Source organism: Saccopteryx leptura, chromosome 2 (genome assembly GCF_036850995.1).
Source record: "Saccopteryx leptura isolate mSacLep1 chromosome 2, mSacLep1_pri_phased_curated, whole genome shotgun sequence".
Taxonomy (NCBI): Eukaryota; Metazoa; Chordata; class Mammalia; order Chiroptera; family Emballonuridae; genus Saccopteryx; species Saccopteryx leptura.
The window spans coordinates 232,785,339-232,802,446 of NC_089504.1; the positions used below are offsets into that span (position 1 = coordinate 232,785,339).

Sequence of the window (17,108 nt, forward strand, 5' to 3'; positions counted from 1 at the left end):
TGCTGCTGATTGGCTGGAGAGCTGAGGAGGCGGGATCACCCGGGGGAAACCCGGATTCTGAGTCCCGCTCTATTTTTTTAAACTACAACTCCCAGCAAGCAGTGAGGCTACGCTTGGACGGCCACATCCGCTGCTCCTCATTGGTCCGGCAACGGCGGAGGGGTGTTTTGATTGGTTGAGGGTGGAGTTTGTATCTGTTTAGCGCCACGGCGCTGGCTGCTGCTGCTGTGAGTGTTGTTGGTTCCATGTGTGCTCGCAGGGTGAGTCTTCGTGGGAAACTGTCCTTGGGTGTTTGTGGATTCGAATCCCGTCCTCAGGGTATTAATGCGAACTCCATCTCCCGAGCTTCCCCTTTATTCTCTTTTTCAGCTAGGGCGAGGTTGGGAGAGGAAGGCGTGGGTGAGTGACTCTTCCTTCTTTGTAGATGAACTTGCGGGTGAAGTTTTATTTCCCCTGTTATTTGCAAGCTGAAACTGGCCCAGACGTGCAAGATAAGAAGCAACAAAGTTGTGCTCTTCAAAATCAGAGCGAAGTTGCTTTGTAAAGAGTTCTAAATATGTTAGCAATTATTATCGTACTTTAGGTTTCACCTCGAAAATACATATTGAGAATCCACTCTTAGCTGCTGGACACTGCAGGGAATTGGAAACACTGACCTGTGTAGGAGGATTCCCTGCAAGCATACATAAGTAAGTGTGTGGAATGGGATGGTGAGAGGGTTGGAGAACACTATTCTTCCTTTGCACTAGGTTTCTATTCTTGAAAAAAATTGTGTTGCTCATATAAGGTGCTGTTGGATTCTTTGGGACTCGAATTCCGTTCTCCCAATTTTCAAGCATTGTTGAGGGAGGGCTGTTCATGCATCATCTCATTTAATCCTCACTTTATCAGGTAAGGTTCTAAGAAATTGTGATCTACTTAAAGGCCATGCAAAGATTTGACTCAGGCATCTGACTCCAGACCTATCTGCCTCTAACCACTCCACTGTACTTGGTCCTCATGGCTGTGGCTAGTGTGATCCTGGCCTGGTTGATACTTATTTATCATAAGCAGTGGTAGTTAACCTCTTGACAACACTGTCTTTTGCCAGTTTTCAGGGCTGAGAAGTTTTGCTCAAAAAACTGCAGAAGGACACAGACTGACTGAGGTAGTATTAATGCAGTTGGAGCGGCACACTCAGCTCTGGCACCGCCTTCCTGGTGTGCTTTATGGAAAACTCACTCATGAGGACCTTTGTATCTAGAAAGCTGTGTAAATGCAGTCAGTGTGAGTATTGCTTACTATGTTCTCTTGGAGGAGTAGTCTGAATGGGGACCAGGCAAGAAAGTACCTTTAAAAAATAGTCAGATTAGGGATTTAAAGTTAGGGGTTGACTTTATTGTAGGTTCTATTATTAGAGTTTAACAGTCCATATATTCTAAACAAGGGTGGGACCCTCTACTGTGTTCTGTAGGTCAAAGAATGGTTCCTGAAAGATTTTAAAGGGCTGGCAGGCCTTTTAGGATGCTGAAAAGATGAGCTCATGGTTACTTAGCATCACAAAAGGCAAGGTGGAGTTGTTTATAGCAGTCTTCTTTGTGTTCTGCCTCCTTAATGGCCCACCTTTTAGCTGTTGGGGAATCTATAATCAGCCCACTGAAGTTGGTCCTTACCTTGAGGTGGTTTGGGGGAGGAGGGGTATAAATGAGCTTTTATGTAAATACCCTCCCTAGAGGGTGCAACAAATGACTGAAGTTTCTATTTGCCCATTTTCTACCCCTATCCACCAGGTCTTTATTTCCTCTTCTTACTTTTCCCAAACATCTGTGACATTTAAGTGTAGTGTTGATTGTATTATTGAGTACATTTTAGATTTCTTTCTAATTTTTAAATATTGAGTGAATGTAAGCTGTTATGAGTCTCTTCCTTCTCCCCAACTCAGTTCCATATTCTTTTTACTTATTTGTAGCTTTCAAATTATTTTATTTCTTCTGTGATTTGTGGCTGTCAGACAAAAAAACCAATACAGTGAAAGTGACCTGATGGAAAGCTCAGCTTAGAAGAAGTATAGATCCAGACTGTTAGGATTTTAATTTTTGCAGAGCATGCTTGACCTGGATTAAAAAATTTTTTTTTTATTTACTGATTTGAGAGAGAGAGAGAGAGAGAGAGGCTGGAGTGGAGGTGGGGGAGTGGGAAGCATCAACTTACAATTGCTTTTCCTATGTGCCTTGACTCGGCAAGCCCAGAGCCTCCAACCGGTTGTGCCACCACAGGTCAACTGTTTTTCTTCCCCATTTTTTTTCACTTTTTAATTTTATTTATTTTATTTTTTAATTTATTCATTTTTAGAGAGGAGAGAGAGAGAGAGAAAGGGGGGAAGAGCAGAAAGCATCAATTCCCAAATGTACCTTGACTGGGCAAGCCCAGGGTTTTGAACCAGCAACCTCAGCATTCCAGGTTGAAGCTTTATCCATTGCACCACCACAGGTCAGGGTTTTTTTTTCCATCTTTTTAAAAGACTTTATTCATTTTAGAGAGAAGAGAGAGAGAGAGAAGGGAGGAGGTACAGGAAGCATCAACTCTCATATGTGCCTTAACCCCGCAGCCCAGGGTTTGGAACCAGTGATCTCAGCGTTCCAGGTTGACACTTTACCCACTGCACCACCACAGGTTTTTTTTCCATTGTACTATGCTGTTGGTCAAATAAGCTTTTAAGTATGATATATGTTTGCTCACTTATAGTTTGCATTGGGTGTGGGGGGAGAGGCTGTAAGCTGGCAGGGTGGTTATAGCCTAAAGCTTAGTTTTAAGACTAAGCTTTTCCCCACATCCTTGACTGTTGCATGATGTGGGGTGGCGTACTCTCATGAGGAATCCCATTATGCCTCAGATAAGTGACTTTGTATCAGAGACTTCCTTGTTTGTACATTGGATTAAAGGTTTTGATTTCTACACTATAACGGGGGGCAGACTGGGAGCTTGCTCTCTCTGGGTTCCTAAGATTAGCATTAGAGGAGAGAGAGAGAGAGGCCACATGGAGGAGTCCAGAAGAAGCAGCCAAGATGGCGGAGTGTTGAAGGAGAAGCCAGTTTGTGCAGAGAGAAGGAGATGGGGAACAGGTGAATGAGGCTAGTGAGCTAGAAACCTTTGATTCTAGGAAACTCGGATAAGTCAGTAGCTTTGTGAGCACTGAATGAGTGGGTTTTGGAGCCCAGTGTGTGTTTTTACTTGCCCGCCGGGATTAAAGCTAGGATTAAAGCTAATGGCCCACCAGTTTTTGGCTCCATTGTTTCATTACCGTCTGTCTGAATCTAATGCGAACCTGGATTGATTCAGAGGAGGCTGTGATGGTGGCTGTGGCTACTAGCTTTACATGTGATCATTCTTCACTCTTTAATTTTAAGTCTTGTTCCTTGAAACTCACCTTATTGTTGGACTTATATTTGAGGTCATGATGTCTCAGGAGATGGATGTGGAGAGCCAGCAGTCCCGTGGCAGCAGTGCCTGCTCGCAGTCCCAGGGTGGTGTCTCGCAGTCCCATGGCCTTTCCTCACAGATACAAGGCTCCTCACAGTCCCAGGGCACATCCAGTTCCTCCACCAGCACAGTGCCAACATCCAGCCAGTCTTCTTACTCCAGCTCGGGGACAGTGAGCTCCTCAGACACAGCATCCACTCAGGAATTGTATTCTATTCCTGAGGACCAAGAACGTGAGGAGCTCGTTTCTGCCCCTTGGGGCCGATTATGGGCCCTTCAGGATGGATTCTCCAATTTTGGTAAGACCCTTTGTTATATAGTGTAATATTAATATTGTGTTCAGAAAAATAATTACAGATATTTGTTGCAGTAGAAAGCTTCAGACATCATCAGTTGTGGGGCCAGAGCAAGTTGATCCAGGCTACAAACACCTGTACTAAGACTTGAACCTATGTTGGGACCTGTCTTCCTCTCTGCACAAAGACAGCTGGGTGGAGTTTTGGAATTACTTTATTTAAATTTCAAAATAATCTTATGAGAGTATTTTTGACTCTGTCACCGGTTCCGTGGTATTGTTCTGGGGTTCTTGCCCCTTGTCTTCTTGAGAGAAGGATTTCAGATGAGAGATGCAAATAGCGAAGTGAGCAGCAGAGGTTTATTAGCAAAGAGAAAGGACACTTGGAAGATTTCCAAGCTGTTGACTCAGACCTAGCTGAGTGCCCTGCTTGGTTACATAGTCAATTTAAAAAAAATTTTTTTTTTTAATTGTTTTGAGAGAGAGAGGAAGGAAGAGAGATAAAAAGCACCAACTCATAGTTTTGGCACTGATTGCTTCTCATAAATGCTTTGACCTGGAGACTCCAGCTGAGCCAGTGACCCCTTGCTCATGGCAGCGACCGTGGGGTCAAACCAGTGATGGGGCTTCAGCAACCTTTGGGCTCAAGCCAGCAACTATGGGATCATGTCAATGATTCCATGCTCAAGCTGGTGAGCCTGTGCTCAAGCTAGCACCTTGGGGTTTTGAACCCTGGTCCTTAGCATCCCGGGTTGAAGCTTTATCCACTGTGCCAGCAGAGGTCAGGCTACAGTAGGCATATTTTTATGCTTGCCTGGGCACCTTCCCTGCTTCCTGGCTCCACCTCCCCAGCTAGTTTGTTTCTGCCCATTGCATGGGCACATCTCTGTCAGTGGTATGGTGTTACCTCTACACTGTTCATGTTTTGAGGCTACAAAGTGCATACTCTTTTCTATTAGTTTGCCCATTCACGCCTGGCGTCCCCAGTGGAAGGTCATGTATCTGCAGTTGTCTTGTTAGATCCCTTTGCACATGCTCCCCATGGGTGTGTAACTGCCCTAGGCTGTATCAGGAGCTTGAAAACAGCAGTCAGCCATCTGGTTATCAGCTGATGGTTAATGTTTAAGGTTGATATTTCCTTTTCTCTATTTCCTTACCCAGCTCATGTCTGATTAGCTACCTACTCTTAACACCTCCATTTTACTAAAAAGCAAACTGAGACTTAGAAAGAAATTGACTAACTTGTCTACAGTCTTACAGCCAGGAGTTGGTAGAAGAAGTATTTGAACTTAGAACTTTCAGGTTTTAAGCCTGTGTTCTTAACCTGTCATTATGAAAGGAGTGGGGTAAGAAAGGTAATGAAATTAGTTAGCAGCAAAAGGGGACTGTGGAGCCCAAGGGAAGCTTCTTACTGTATGAACTGAGTGTGAGAGAAACTGGTAGAGAGATTCAAAACTCTTGAATGGGAAGAAAGTAAGAAGAGTATAGCTGGGGCAGTAGATGAAAGGTGAAAGAGCTGTGGAGAGACGAGGATTCAAGTCTTAGCTCTATCTCTTGCTGGCTCTGTGACCTCAGACAAATGATGCTACAATCCTCATCAGGTAAATGGGAAAATAATGTTAAAGCAAAGGCAAGGGAGATAAGCCAAAGGTTGGGATTGAATGAGATCAAAGGGAGAGATGGGTTAACTTTTCCCAGATGCCCTTACTTTTTTCAGTGATATAGGACCCTCTGAGAGGAGGACCATCAGTTTGAACTTCAAAGAGGTCTAGAATCCTGACAAAGACGAGAACTTAAGTGAACTTTCAACTCACATGTCAAAAACAATGTATCTTCCTCTCCCCACACACCCTCTGTCTGTACTCCTTTTTTCTCTACTAGGAGGAAGGGTCCATCCTTTCTTGGGTTCATATCCCTAATTGTCTCAGTGAGAGCTTTTGGTCCCCTTGCCTCCTATCTTGTTCTTTTGCCCTTCTTCACATATTGGGCAGAGGTCAGAGTGGGCCTTCCATGCATTCTGTGTTCACCAGCCCTGATGAACTTTATGCCCTTCTTTTCCCAACTTCCCAAAGTTCTTGGTTTCTGGTAAAAATGCCATGTTCATGTATTCCTTCCCTTATTTATTAATAGATGCTTATGTCTCCATTTTTTGTTCTTGCAAGCAAGATGACAGTGAACCGTCCATGTAGTTGTCTTGGTCAGTTGGGCAAATGTCTCTCCAGGGTAGAGCCTGAGTCAGATTGTTGGGTCATAGAGTAGGCATGGCTTTACTTTGTAATGGATACTGCCATATTGCCTTCCAGAAAGGCAGTCCAATCTATCCTTCCTGTCTTGCCTCCTCCAAGAAGCCTCCTTGATTGTCCCAGGCATAGTTGTCTTGACCCTGCATCTGCGCTTCCCCTGTACAGTCGGCCTCCATTGTTGTTTCTATGTTTGCCTCCCCATTAGACTGCAGACTCTTTTCAAGTGATTAATAAAGTGATTAATTTGACTTTTTGAAGAGGTCATATTTGCATTAGGTACAGAATTTTCATCTGACTTGTTTTTTCTCCCAACTACTTCCTAGTATTGGGGATTTCTTTTTCTTTTTTTTAACTAGAGACAGAGACAGACAGACAGGGAGAGAGATGAGAAGCATCAATTCATAGTTGTGACATTTTAGTTGTTCATTGATTGCTTTCTCATATATACCAGGGGAGCTTCAGCCAAGCTAGTGAACTTGGGTTTCAAGCCAGTCTCCTTTGGTCTCAAGCCAGTGACTGTGGGGTCATGTCTATGATCCCACACTCAAGCCAGCGACCTTGGGGTTTCGAACCTGGGTCCTCTGTGTCTCAGTGTCTGATGCTCTATCCACTGCGCCACCACCCGGTCAGGCTGGAGCTGTACTTTTAAACAAGAGACCCAAGGCTTCTCTCTTGGATTTTATAAGCAAGATAATTTCCAGATATGCTCCATACATAAAGGGAAACAAAACAGGCTCTCATGATAACAGGTAGATGGTTAAGTGGGAGTCTGCTTATACAGAAAACTGAGTGGGAGAAGATAATTTGAATTCTAGACATAAAAACGAAATGGCCATTAAAACCATGGGGAACAGACTGTGCTAAGACTCCAAGACAGGTTTGGCCTGGCATATTTGGGGCAGTGAAAGGAGGCCAATGGGGCTGGTTGTAGTGAACAAGGAAGGGGGCACACGGTGAGGCTGGAAGAGATCAGGTGGGCTTCTAGCCTGCCTTGAAAAGTAGTGCAGGTACACTAAGTTTGACAGGAAGCCTCAGGAGCTTAACAGGTAGAATATTATATCATAAGTATTTTTCCAGATGATTAATAAAAATTGTTTGAGGACTTTTAATGACCACTTATTATTTTGTGGTTATATATAACTTATTAAACTCACTGGGAAAGTTTTGTTTCTTCCCCTTATTTTAAATGATATAGCGTCTTGATCAACAAGTCTGTGATTTTGACTGCTTTCCTAGGCTATTTTCCTACCAGTAGATTTTTGTGAGCAGTTTTTTTTAAAATTTAATTTAATTTTAATTTTATTTTTTGTATTTTTCTGAAGCTGGAAACGGGGAGAGACAGTCAGACAGACTCCCGCATGCGCCCGACCAGGATCCACCCGGCATGCCCACCAGGGGGCGATGCTCTGCCCATCCGGGGCGTCGCTCTGCCGGGACCAGAGCCACTCTAGCGCCTGGGGCAGAGGCCAAGGAGCCATCCCCAGCGCCCGGGCCATCTTTGCTCCAATGGAGCCTTGGCTGCGGGAGGGGAAGAGAGAGACAGAGAGGAAGGAGGGGGTGGGGGTAGAGAAGCAAATGGGCGCTTCTCCTATGTGCCCTGGCCAGGAATCAAACCCGGGTCCCCCGCATGCCAGGCCGACGCTCTACCGCTGAGCCAACCGGCCAGGGCCAATTTTTAATTTTTTAATTTTTTTTATTTTTTGTATTTTTCTGAAGCTGGAAACCGGGAGGCAGTCAGACAGACTCCTGCATGTGCCTGACCGGGATCCACCCGGCATGCCCACCAGGGGGCGATGCTCTGCCCATCTGGGGCGTCGCTCTGTTGTGAACAGAGCCCCTCTAGCACCTGAGGCAGAGGCCACAGAGCCATCCTCAGCGCCCGGGCTAACTTTGCTCTAATGGAGCCTTGGCTGCAGGAGGGGAAGATAGAGACAGAGAGGAAGGAAAAGGGGAGGGTTGGAGAAGCAGATGGGCGCTTCTCCTCTGGGCCCTGGCTGGGAATCGAACCCGGGACTCCTGCACGCCAGGCCAATGCTCTACCACTGAGCCAACCTGCCAGGGCTGTAAGCAGTTTTTGAAGGTATTGGATACAGGAAATTCAACAGCCCTCTGGCAATGTGCTTTTGTGTTACAGAGTGTTTTAATGACAACTACTGGTTTGGGAGGGATAGAAGCTGTGATTACTGCTTTGATGAGTCACTACTGAAAGGAACGGATAAATACCGGACTTACAGCAAGAAGCACTTTCGGATTTTCAGGGTAGGTGACACACATTTTTTGGAGAGCTGATAATTCATTCATTACTCCTAGATGTCTTCCCACGATTAGTTCCCGTTGTTAAAATTTTGAAATAAAATGTTCTCTATTTTAGGAAATGGGTCCTAAAAACTGTTTCATCGCATACATAGAAGATCACAGCGGGAATGGAACTTTTGTAAATAAAGAGCGTGTAGGGAAAGGAAAACGCCTTCCCTTGAGTAACAATTCTGAAATTGCACTTTCAGTGTGGAGTAATAAAGGTAAAACATTATTTTATGTTTATTGGATTTTTTTCCCTCCCATATAAAAGGAAAATTGATATTATATTTTTTGCAGAATATGGCTTAGGTAACTAAAGTAAGTAGGTTAGCCTGACCTGTGGTGGCGCAGTGGATAAAGCATCGACCTGGAAATGCTGAGGTCGCCGGTTCGAAACCCTGGGCTTGCCTGGTCAAGGCACATATGGGAGTTGATGCTTCCAGCTCCTCCCCACCTTCTCTCTCTGTCTCTCCTCTCTCTGTCTCTCTCTAAAATGAATTTAAAAAAATAAAGTAAGTAGGTTAGCATTTAATAGTTTACTTAGTCCTAGTTGCTTTTTTAAATTATGGAAAAGTTCTATCAAGATAGGCTTCGTAAGATTTAATGGGTTTGATTAATTTTCTTTAAAGCCATATGCTGTCAGTTGAATTAGCATATTGCTTAAGATAGTTCATAGTTCATTGATTGATGCATTTTTTTTCTTTTTTTTTTTTTTAGAGAGGAGAGGGAGAGACAGAGAGAGAGAGGAGAGACAGAGAGAGAGAAGGGGGGGGAGGAGCTGGAAGCATCAACTCCCATATGTGCCTTGACCAGGAAAGCCTAGGGTTTCGAACCGGCGACCTCAGCATTTCCAGGTCGACGCTTTATCCCACTGCGCCACCACAGGTCAGGCCTGATTGATGCATTTTTATACCATATTAGTCTTACATAGAGCTATGAGGTTTAGGCCAATAATTCGTCTCCCTCATTTTTCCCTTTCTTTATTCCTTTCATTCACTCATTTCTACATATATTTATTGAATTCCTATTATACTCCAGGCATTAGGTTATAGGGTTTTTTTTGGTAAGAATCTTAATTTAGAGCTTCCACCTTATTTATTTTATTTTATTTTTTTTAGCAAGAGAAGGAGAGACAGACAGACGGACAGGGATAGATAGGAAGGGAGAGATGAGAAGCATCAACTTGTAGTTGCAGCATTTTAGTTCATTGATTGCTTCTCATACGTGCCTTGACTGGGGGGCCAAGCCAGTGACCCCCTTACTCAAGCAGGCGACCTTGGGATTATGTTGTTGACCCTGCTCTCAAAGCTGGCGACCCTGTGCTCAAGCTGGTGAGCCTGTGCTATAGCCGGATGAGCCCCTGCTTAAGCCAACAACCTTGGGGTTTTGAACCTGGGACCTCAGTATCCCAGGTCAATGCTTTAGCCACAGTGCCACCACCGGTCAGGCAGCGTATGGCCTAATTTTTATTAGGATGTTTATTTACTTACCTAGAACAGTTTTTTTTTTTTTTAATTTAAAAAATTTTTTGGATTGGTTTTTAGAGAGAAAGAGGGTAGGAAGGGAGAGAGAGGAAAGCGTTCACTTTTTGTTTCACTTAATTGTGCGCTCATTGGTTTCCTCTCATGTGCCCTGACTGGGGATCAAACTTGAAACCTTGGTGTTTCAGGATGTTGCTCTAAGTGGCTGAGCTAAGCCATCAGGATAGAACAGTCTTTTCTAGGCTCAAACTAATTGCTTTTAGGTTCTGGTCGTGTGCTAATCTGCCCAGGTATTTTATATTAGTGCAGTTAATATTCTGAGATCAAGAAATAAGACTAGTATTTATGTATACATTTTATGCACAGTAGTGAGAACTGTACTGTGTATATCCATTGAGGAATGACATTTGACACCATTTTCCATAGATTTCATGGTATGTGTTAGCTTAGCTAAGTAATTTCTTTAGGGTTGATATTAAATGTAATTAACGCAATTTTCTTATACAGCGGTACCTTGAGATGCCAGTTTAATTTGTTCTGTAACTGAGCTTGTAAGTCAGTCAACTTATATATCAAACAAATTTCTTCCATTTAAAATAACTGAAATAGATTTAATCCATTCTAGCCCTGTGAAACATCCCCAAACCATCCTAAATTATGAAAAAAGATCTGTTTTTAATTAAGAAACATACATGTATACTTTACCAATGCATAACAAAATATATGAAATAGAAGAAATAAGTGTTATTTAGTACTGTATTCTTACCTTGGAGACAGATGAGTGCGGCTAACAGGTGGAGGAGGAGGGAGGGAGGAAGGGATGCAGGCACTGTAGACATGTAAACTAAAACTGCACCTTCTTAACACTAAATGTAAACTAAAACTGCATTTTCTGTACTTTAAACAAAACTAAAACTGCACTTTTTTTTACTTAAAATGAAACCACAAAAACTTAATTGTAAAAAAATGTACTTTCTTAACTTAACCTAAGCTTAACACTACGTATTTTTCATTTAATCATCACCTGCTTTTGCCTTTTTGGCTGTACTTTCGGCACTTTCACTTACAGGACTTTTGAATACAAATCTATCCAAAGAGGTTTGCTTTTGCCTACCTTTTAAAATATTATGGAAATGTGACAAACAAGTGTCATTAAAAAGTGCTGAAGCATGATCAGTTGAAACTTTTTCTGGGTGTTTCTTTTCAATGAAACTTGAATGCTTCTCCCACATTGCCAGCATGTCTTTTAATTTCACTTGTAGAAATTACTTCCTCCCCCCCTGCCCCCCCAAAAGTATTAATCTTACTACACAACTCACAAAAAAAAAGGAATTACTTCCTCCGACTCTACCTCCTCCTTACTACTAATCTCTTGCAGAAGCTCCGTATGTTGCATCCTCAATTGAGAGTTCCTCCTCATGTTCCTTGACGAGCTCGTTTAAGTCACCTTCATCTACCTCCAGACCCATCGACTTTCCAAGGCACACAATCTCCTCCAACGCTTCTACCTCAGTCTCGGTCTCTGGTTCGAATCCTTCGAAGTCCCTGTCTGCAACAGTATCAGGCCATAACTTTTTCCATGCCGAGTTCAAGGTTCTTGTAACCTCTTGCCATGCCAAGTCAATAATGCGTAAACATATCATGATGTTGTAGTGATCGTTCCAAAACTCTCGAAGGGTGAGAATTGTATTCTCAGTCACCTCAAAGCAGCGGCGGAACAAGTACTTTGTGTAAAGCTTTTTAAGTTGGAAATGACCTGCTGATCCATACGTTGCAAGATTGAAGTCATGTTGGGTGGGGGGGTAGAGGACTTTCACGAATTTGAATTCATCAGGAATGTCATCTTCAAGAACAGGTGGGTGAGCTAGAGCATTTTCAAGGATTAGTAATGCTTTCATCGGGAGTTTATTTTCTTGAAGATATTTCTTCACTGCAGGACCAAAGACGAGATTTACTCATTCAATAAAAAACTGCCACGTAACCCTTGGCGCGCCACATAACCTTCAGTTTTTCTTTTTTTTTTGTTTTTTTTTTTGTATTGTTCTGAAGCTGGAAACGGGGAGAGACAGTCAGACAGACTCCCGCATGCGCCCAGCCGGGATCCACCCGGCACGCCCACCAGGGGCGATGCTCTGCCCCTCCGGGGGCGTGGCTCTGCCACGACCAGAGCCACTCTAGCACTTGGGGCAGAGGCCAAGGAGCCATCCCCAGCGCCTGGGCCATCTTTGCTCCAATGGAGCCTCGCTGCGGGAGGGGAAGAGAGAGACAGAGAGGAAGGAGGGGGGGTGGAGAAGCAAATGGGCGCTTCTATGTGCCCTGGCCGGGAATGGAATCGAACCCGGGTCCCCCGCACGCCAGGCCGACACTCTACCGCTGAGCCAACCAGCCAGGGCCAGTTTTTCTTTAAGAATCTTGTGAGTCTTAAAGGCTCGAGGATTTTTGGAATGATACACTAGCAGTGGCTTTACTTTACAGTCACCGCTAGCATTTGCACACAATGCAAGGGTCAGATGGTCCTTAATGGGTTTATGGCCTGGCAGCAACTTCTGCTCTGGGGTGATGAAAGTACTCTCGATCATTTTTTTCCCAAACAATCCTGTGTCGTCACAGTTGAACACTTACTGGGGGATGTAGCCTTCCTTTGCGGTAAGCGCAGCAAAATATGCGATGTACTCCTTAGCTGCCTGAACGTCAGCACTCGCAGCTTCACCATGCCTCACCACCGAGTGGATGCCATATCTCTTCTTGAAATTTTCAAACCAGCCATGACTTGCTTTAAACGTATCTTCTGCCTCTTTTGAGGTTGATGGTTCTTTTTTCTTCAAGTCGCCATAAATAATACGTGCCCTTTTGCATATTATAGTCTCCGTCACTGTATCTCCTGCCAGCTCTTTCTCTTTCACCTACACCAGCAGAAGTTTCTCCATTTCTTCATGGATATTTGTCCTTAATTGGGACAGAATTATAGTTCCTTTCGCTGGATTTGTGCTTTTGTTGGCATCCTTTTGTTTAAGGATGGTACAAATTGTACATATATTGCAGTCGTACAGCCTTGCCAGTTCAATCACTCGTATACCACGCTCATGTTTTTCTATTATTTCTTGCTTTACTTCTATCGACATCATTCTCTTCTTCTCACCACTGTCCTATTACACTTACTTTCTTCAGTCCCATGATAGCACACCAAAAAAGTTAGTAAAAAATGCAAAAATGATGCAAGAACGAGTACAGTGCACAAGATTTGACTTGATTCTGCAGGTAACGTGAGAAAGAACAAGATACTAGTGTTGTGCTGCCAATACTGGACCCGTGCGTCAACATGCTAACTAGCGGCAGCTTCCCGAATCATGACTCGTATCTCGGAATTTCACTCGGATCTTGAACAAAAATACGGACTGAGTTGCAGCTCATATCTTAAAAAATTGTATGTTGGTCTACTTGTATCTTAAGGTACCACTGTATTCAATATGTTTACTAAAATTTAGGACAATTTATCTTCTCTTTATCTAATGAATTAATGAAACCTATTTCTGCCTCTTTTTTCTTAGTTTTTGTGTTTTTTGATCTGACTGTAGATGATCAATCAGTTTATCCCAAGGAATTAAGAGACAAGTACATCATGTCAAAAACTCTTGGAAGGTAAATATTTTTTCTTTTTTATAAGATAGAAATTGTATTTAAGTTTTTTCTAAACATTTGTGACTGCTTAGTTTTTTTGTTCCCAGTTTTATATCTTATCTATTCATGGCATATTAATATTTGTAGGCCACTGCTTTGTAATAGGTGTGTTATTGATTTATTTCATAATGATCTATTGAATTGAAATGAATAGTTTTTCCTTATAAATTTTATCTGAAATAACTTTTTTTGTGACAGAAACAGAGAGAGGGACAGATAGGGACAGACAGAACGGAAGTGAGAGAGATGAGAAGCATCAACTTTTTGTTGTGGCACCTTGGTTGTTCACTGATTGCTTTCTCATATGAGCCTTGACTGGAGGTTTACAGCAGACTGAGTAACTCCTTGCTCTAGCCAGCGACCTTGGGCTCAAGCTGGTGAGCCTTGCTCAGACCAGATGAGCCTGTGCTCAAGCTGGTGACCTCAAAGTTTTGAACCTGGGTCCCTCTGCATCTCAGTCTGACACTATCCACTGCACCATCACCTGGTCAGGGAATGATGAGTGGGAAGCATCAACTCGTAGTTGTTGTTTCTCATATGTACCTTGACTAGGCAAGTCTCAGGTTTCAATCCAATGACCTCAGCATTCCAGATTGATGCTTTATCCACTGGGCCACCACAGGTCAGTCTGTAATAACTTTTAAAGCAGTTTTGGTGAGATAATTCACATACCATATAGTGCATACATTTAAAGTACAATTCAGTGATCTTTAATATATTGACAGAGTTGTGAAAGTTTAGCATAATCAAGTTTTGAACATTTACCCCTCCAAAAAGAAATGTTTACTGCATTTCTGCCCCCTTCAGAATTTATGACATATCTTGGGAAGTGAAATGAAAGTTTGAATTGGACAAAGTTCTCAAAATTTTTGGTCTCAGGACCACTTACAGTCTTAAAAACTACTGAGGACTCCAGAGAGCTTTTCTTCATGTGGCTTAAATCTATTGGTATTTACTGTATTAGAAGTTAAAATGAAGACATGTTAAAATTTATTTAAAAATAAACTCACTTAAGACTATTTTTTAATGAAAAATAATTATTTTCAAAAAGATTAACAAGAAGAGGGCATTGTTTCACATTTTTGCAAATCGTTTTGCTATCTAGTGTACTAGAAGATAGCTAGATCTGATATATGTGTCTTTATTCTGTCTGTTTTCATATCATATGCCATATAGCCCCGGGATGCTCTATATACTTATGAGAGAATGAAAATTAAAAAGGCAAGTAATGTATTAGTATTATTCCGGAAATGATTTTGACCTTTTGAACATCTAGAAATGGTCCCTATAGGGGTTGCCTGAGCATACTTTGAAAACCACTTTTTTAGGAAAGGTGTTCAGGACACCTTTGCCACATTCCACAATATCCTTCACCCTACCATTCTTTCTCTACCTTAAAGACCTTTCTACCTGTTGATGTTTTTAGAAATGTGAAAATAGAAAAAAATAGGAGATAATTATTCATATTCCTGCCACATAGAATCAAGCCCCAGGTTTGTGAACATCTGTGGGAGATATTTTAGTTTATAGACATTAAAATTCAATAGCTTGTGTTGTCATGTTTGCATTGGTTGCTTGGAAGCTCATAGCCAATTTTGAGCCACCCTTAAGAAATATGTGGGACTCTTAATTTTTTTTCTTTAGATAAGGGAGGATTTAATATAAATTCTCTAACTTGTAGCAGGTGACAGAAACTTGAATGATTTAATTAAGAAATCTATTAGCTTGACCAGGCGGTGACGCAGTGGATAGAGAGTGGGACTGGGATGTGGAGGACCCATATTTGAAACCCTGAGGTTGCTGGCTTAAGCGCAGGGTTCGCTGTCTTGAGTGTGGGATCCTAGACATGACCCCATGGTTGCTGGCTTGAGCCCAAGGTTGCTGGCTTGAGCAAGGGGTCACTCGCTCTGCTGCAGCCCCCAGGTCAAGACACATATGAGAAAGCAATCACTGAACAGTTAAGGAGACTAAGGAGCCACACAAAGAATTGATGCTTCTCATCTCTCCCTTTCTGTCTGTCTGTCCCTATCTGTCCCTCTCTCTGTCACACACACACAAAAATCTATTAGCTCTTCTAACTGGGAAATACAGGGGCCCAGCTGACTTTAGACATAGCTATACCAGGTGGCCTTTGAGCTTTATTTTGCTGTTTGAGTTCTGGTTATCTGTTTGTCTTTGTCTTTGTCTAGATCTGAGGGCTCCCACAGTGTTGCCAGGGCTCTGGCTCCATTTCTTTTTCTTTTTCTTTTTTTTTCCAAAAAGGCAGAGAGAGGGACAGATAGAGGCAGACAGATGTGAAAGGAGAGAGATGAGAAGCATCAGTTCTTTTATTTATTTATTTATTTATTTTTATTTATTTATTTTTGTATTTTTCTGAAGCTGGAAATGGGGAGAGACAGTCAGACAGACTCCCGCATGTGCCCGACCGGGATCCACCCGGCACGCCCACCAGGGGCAAAGCTCTGCCCACCAGGGGGCGATGCTCTGCCCCTCCGGGGCGTCGCTCTGTTGTGACCAGAGCCACTCTAGCGCCTGGGGCAGAGGCCAAGGAGCCATCCCCAGTGCCCGGGCCATCCTTGCTCCAATGGAGCCTTGGCTGCGGGAGGGGAAGAGAGAGACAGAGAGGAAGGAAGGGGGGGTGGAGAAGCAAATGGGCGCTTCTCCTATATGCCCTGCCCGGGAATCGAACCTGGGTCCCCCGCACGCCAGGCCGACGCTCTACCGCTGAGCCAACCGGCCAGGGCCAGAAGCATCAGTTCTTTGTTGTAGCTCTTTAGTTGTTCACTGATTGCTTTCTCACATGTGCCTTGACAGTGGGCTGCAGCAGACCGAGTGACCTGTTGCTTAAGCCAGCGACCTTAGGCTCAAGCTGGTGAGCCTTGCTCGAAACAGATGAGCCTGCACTCAAGCTGGTGACCTCGGGGTTCGAACTTGGGTCCTTCGTGTCCCAGTCTGATGCTCTATATGCTGCGCCACTGCCTGTTCAGGCACCATTTCTTCTTTTTTTTTTTTATAAATAAATTTTTATTTTAATGGGGTGACATCAATAAATCAGGGTACATACATTCAAAGAAAACATTTCCAGGTTATCTTGTCATTTAGTTCTGTTGCATACCCATCACCCAAAGAGAGATCGTCCTCCATCACCCTCTATCCAGTTTTCTTTGTACCCCTCCCCCCCCCCCCCCCCAACCACCCCACGCCTGTCCATGTCTCTTAGTCTCGTTTTTATGTCCCACCAATGTATGGAATTCTTCAGTTCTTGTTTTTTTTCTGATTCACTTATTTCACTCCGCATAATGTTATCAAGATTCCACCATTCTGCGGTAAGTGATCCTATGTCATCATTTCTTCTAGCTGAATAGTATACCATGGTGTATATGTACCCCATCTTCTTTATCCAGTCTTCTATTTTTTTTTACAGTGATTAAAAGCCTTTAAGCAAACTCTTGGCCTATACAACAAGAATCCATAAAAGAGTAGTGTCCTTAACATGTTCACCAAGTCCAAGTTGGCCCCATCACCATGCCAAATTCCTGAAAAATGCAACCCAACCACAGTTCAGTCTGTTAGGAGTTGTCACAGGGAGCAGGAAAAGTCCACATCCAGGAAAAGTCCTCATGGCACTGGAATTGTTGTCACCATTCTATACTT

The 17,108-nt window shown here is 43.1% G+C and overlaps 1 protein-coding gene across 7 annotated transcripts in view; it reads left to right on the forward strand.

The window, feature by feature from the left end:
* CHEK2 (checkpoint kinase 2) overlaps positions 1-17,108 on the forward strand; it is a 135,648-nt gene that overhangs the window by 95,332 nt on the left and 23,208 nt on the right. Inside the window, exons 1-9 of one of the 7 annotated variants that reach the window (XM_066370584.1) lie at positions 197-260; positions 370-399; positions 584-689; positions 788-891; positions 1,091-1,266; positions 3,431-3,758; positions 8,132-8,256; positions 8,369-8,516; positions 13,325-13,415. In XM_066370584.1, the coding sequence (XP_066226681.1) occupies positions 3,434-3,758; positions 8,132-8,256; positions 8,369-8,516; positions 13,325-13,415 (689 nt within the window). In that variant the 5' untranslated portion in view covers positions 197-260; positions 370-399; positions 584-689; ... (1 more) ...; positions 1,091-1,266; positions 3,431-3,433. Of the gene's footprint in view, positions 1-196; positions 261-369; positions 400-583; positions 690-787; positions 892-1,090; positions 1,267-2,516; positions 2,653-3,430; positions 3,759-8,131; positions 8,257-8,368; positions 8,517-11,513; positions 11,632-13,111; positions 13,201-13,324; positions 13,416-17,108 lie in introns of those variants that run through there. The other 6 variants (XM_066370582.1, XM_066370583.1, XM_066370586.1 and 3 more) reach the window with 6 other exon arrangements.